Source organism: Loa loa (genome assembly GCF_000183805.2).
Source record: "Loa loa unplaced genomic scaffold supercont3.109, whole genome shotgun sequence".
NCBI lineage: Eukaryota > Metazoa > Nematoda > Chromadorea > Rhabditida > Onchocercidae > Loa > Loa loa.
The window spans coordinates 132,817-134,587 of record NW_018108289.1 but is presented as its reverse complement, the minus strand read 5'-3'; the positions used below and the strand labels follow the sequence as shown (position 1 = coordinate 134,587).

Below are 1,771 nucleotides of genomic sequence, written 5' to 3'. Positions count from 1 at the left end.
GTGAATTGATCAAGAATTGGAAATGGAATACGTGAATTGATCAAGAATTAGAAATGGAATACGTGAATTGATCAAGAATTAGAAATGGAATACGTGAATTGATCAAGAATTAGAAATGGAATACATGAATGAGTCAGTGAATTGATTTAAATTTCAGTACTTTGTAATACTTGAAACTTCAAAAGTATGAAAATAGAAAAAACGGGTAATTTTGAAAATTATTTCAATATTAGACAAAAAAAAAAGAAAAAAATCTACAAATAGAAAATAATATTTGACCCATTTATTTGCTTTCGAAATGTATCATCGATATGTGTACATATTTGCATGTATGCGTGTGTGTGTCCGTCTGTCTGTCTGTCCGTCTGTCTGCCCGTCTGTCTGTCCGTATGTCTGTCCGTCCGTCTGTCTGTCTGTCCCTCCTTTCGCCTGTCTGCCCGCCCGTCTGTCCGTCTGTCTGTCTGCACGTATAATTTCCTTTCCTCTTCACAGCTAGATATATAAATATGTATGTATGAAAATGATTGAACGAAGCATTTCGTTGCTTATCCGAATGAATCATTTATGATTCAAATCAGACTCTTATCATTGCTTACCCGAATGAATCATTTATGATTCAAATCAGACTCTTATCATTGCTTACCCGAATGAATCATTTGTGATTCAAATCAGACTCTTCTCATTGCTTACCCGAATAAATCATTTATGATTTAAATCAGACTCTTATCATTGCTTACCTGAATGAGTCATTTATGATTTAAATCAGACTCTTATCATTGCTTACCCGAATGAATCATTTATGAATCAAATCAGACTGTTATCATTCATGTCAACTAAATGTCATCTATATACTAGCAAAATTTCTTCTTTTCAATCACTTTTTTTCCTATAAAATTTTGTAAAATTCAAAAAAAAATCATTGAAATAGATAATAAAAAGTAAAAAAAAAAAAGATACTACAATGAAATCACACCTTCTTCTCATTATCAAATTTTATTAATTATTATTAATCACATATTATAATATGTTTATAGATATGATACTTTATTGAACAAGGTTAAACAGTGTTACTGTAAGCATTGTAGTTTATTAATAAGAAATAACCGGTATTACAGGTTAAGTTCAATTATGATACTTCATCAAAGATACTGTATCACAATAGTGCTATAATCATTCATATAGGTACAGTATTTTACAAATTACAAAAAACAAATATTACAATAATCCGGAGGTGTAGTACTTTATTAGTTATGAATATGCGATATCACATAAATAATCCATTGATAATGAATTAAACATTATAGTCCTAGCAAAATCCAGTTTTTAAAATTAATAAACATTCCTTTAACAAACTATTAGTAATATTATTCACAAATGATTAATATCACAGTAAATCATGGTATAGTACCTTTATTAATGAAGGCTAAAAGATATTACAGTTAATCTTGTTACAGTACCTTATCAAAGTGATATCATAGAATATAATGATATGATAATATAGCATGTGTTTCCTATGATAATTCGCTAGAATTGTTTGATGAATCAATATTTCTACTAAATTTAGCATATTTTTACTTTAACTTACTTACTTTTCACTTAAAAATTAATCGAAACACTTACTAAAGTAATGTTTATAGTAAATGTTAGACATTATTAGCTTAAGGAAAAAAAAAAAAGCAATTTGGTCTATTATTGAAGTGTAAATTCGTAAATGAGAATTAAGGCATTTTGTCAATTAAGCAATATGACATTTGTAAGCTTAACAAGAAGC

The 1,771-nt window shown here is 28.1% G+C and overlaps 1 protein-coding gene across 1 annotated transcript; it reads right to left on the bottom strand.

Annotated features, from left to right (window-relative positions):
• Positions 1-303: 303 nt before the first annotated feature.
• On the bottom strand, positions 304-461 carry LOAG_15245 (hypothetical protein; the record flags this gene model as incomplete). The annotated part of the gene is made up of 1 exon (XM_003150736.1): positions 304-461. A coding segment is annotated over one exon (158 nt), but the record flags the coding sequence as incomplete, so codon positions are not given.
• Between the last annotated feature and the right edge of the window lie 1,310 nt (positions 462-1,771).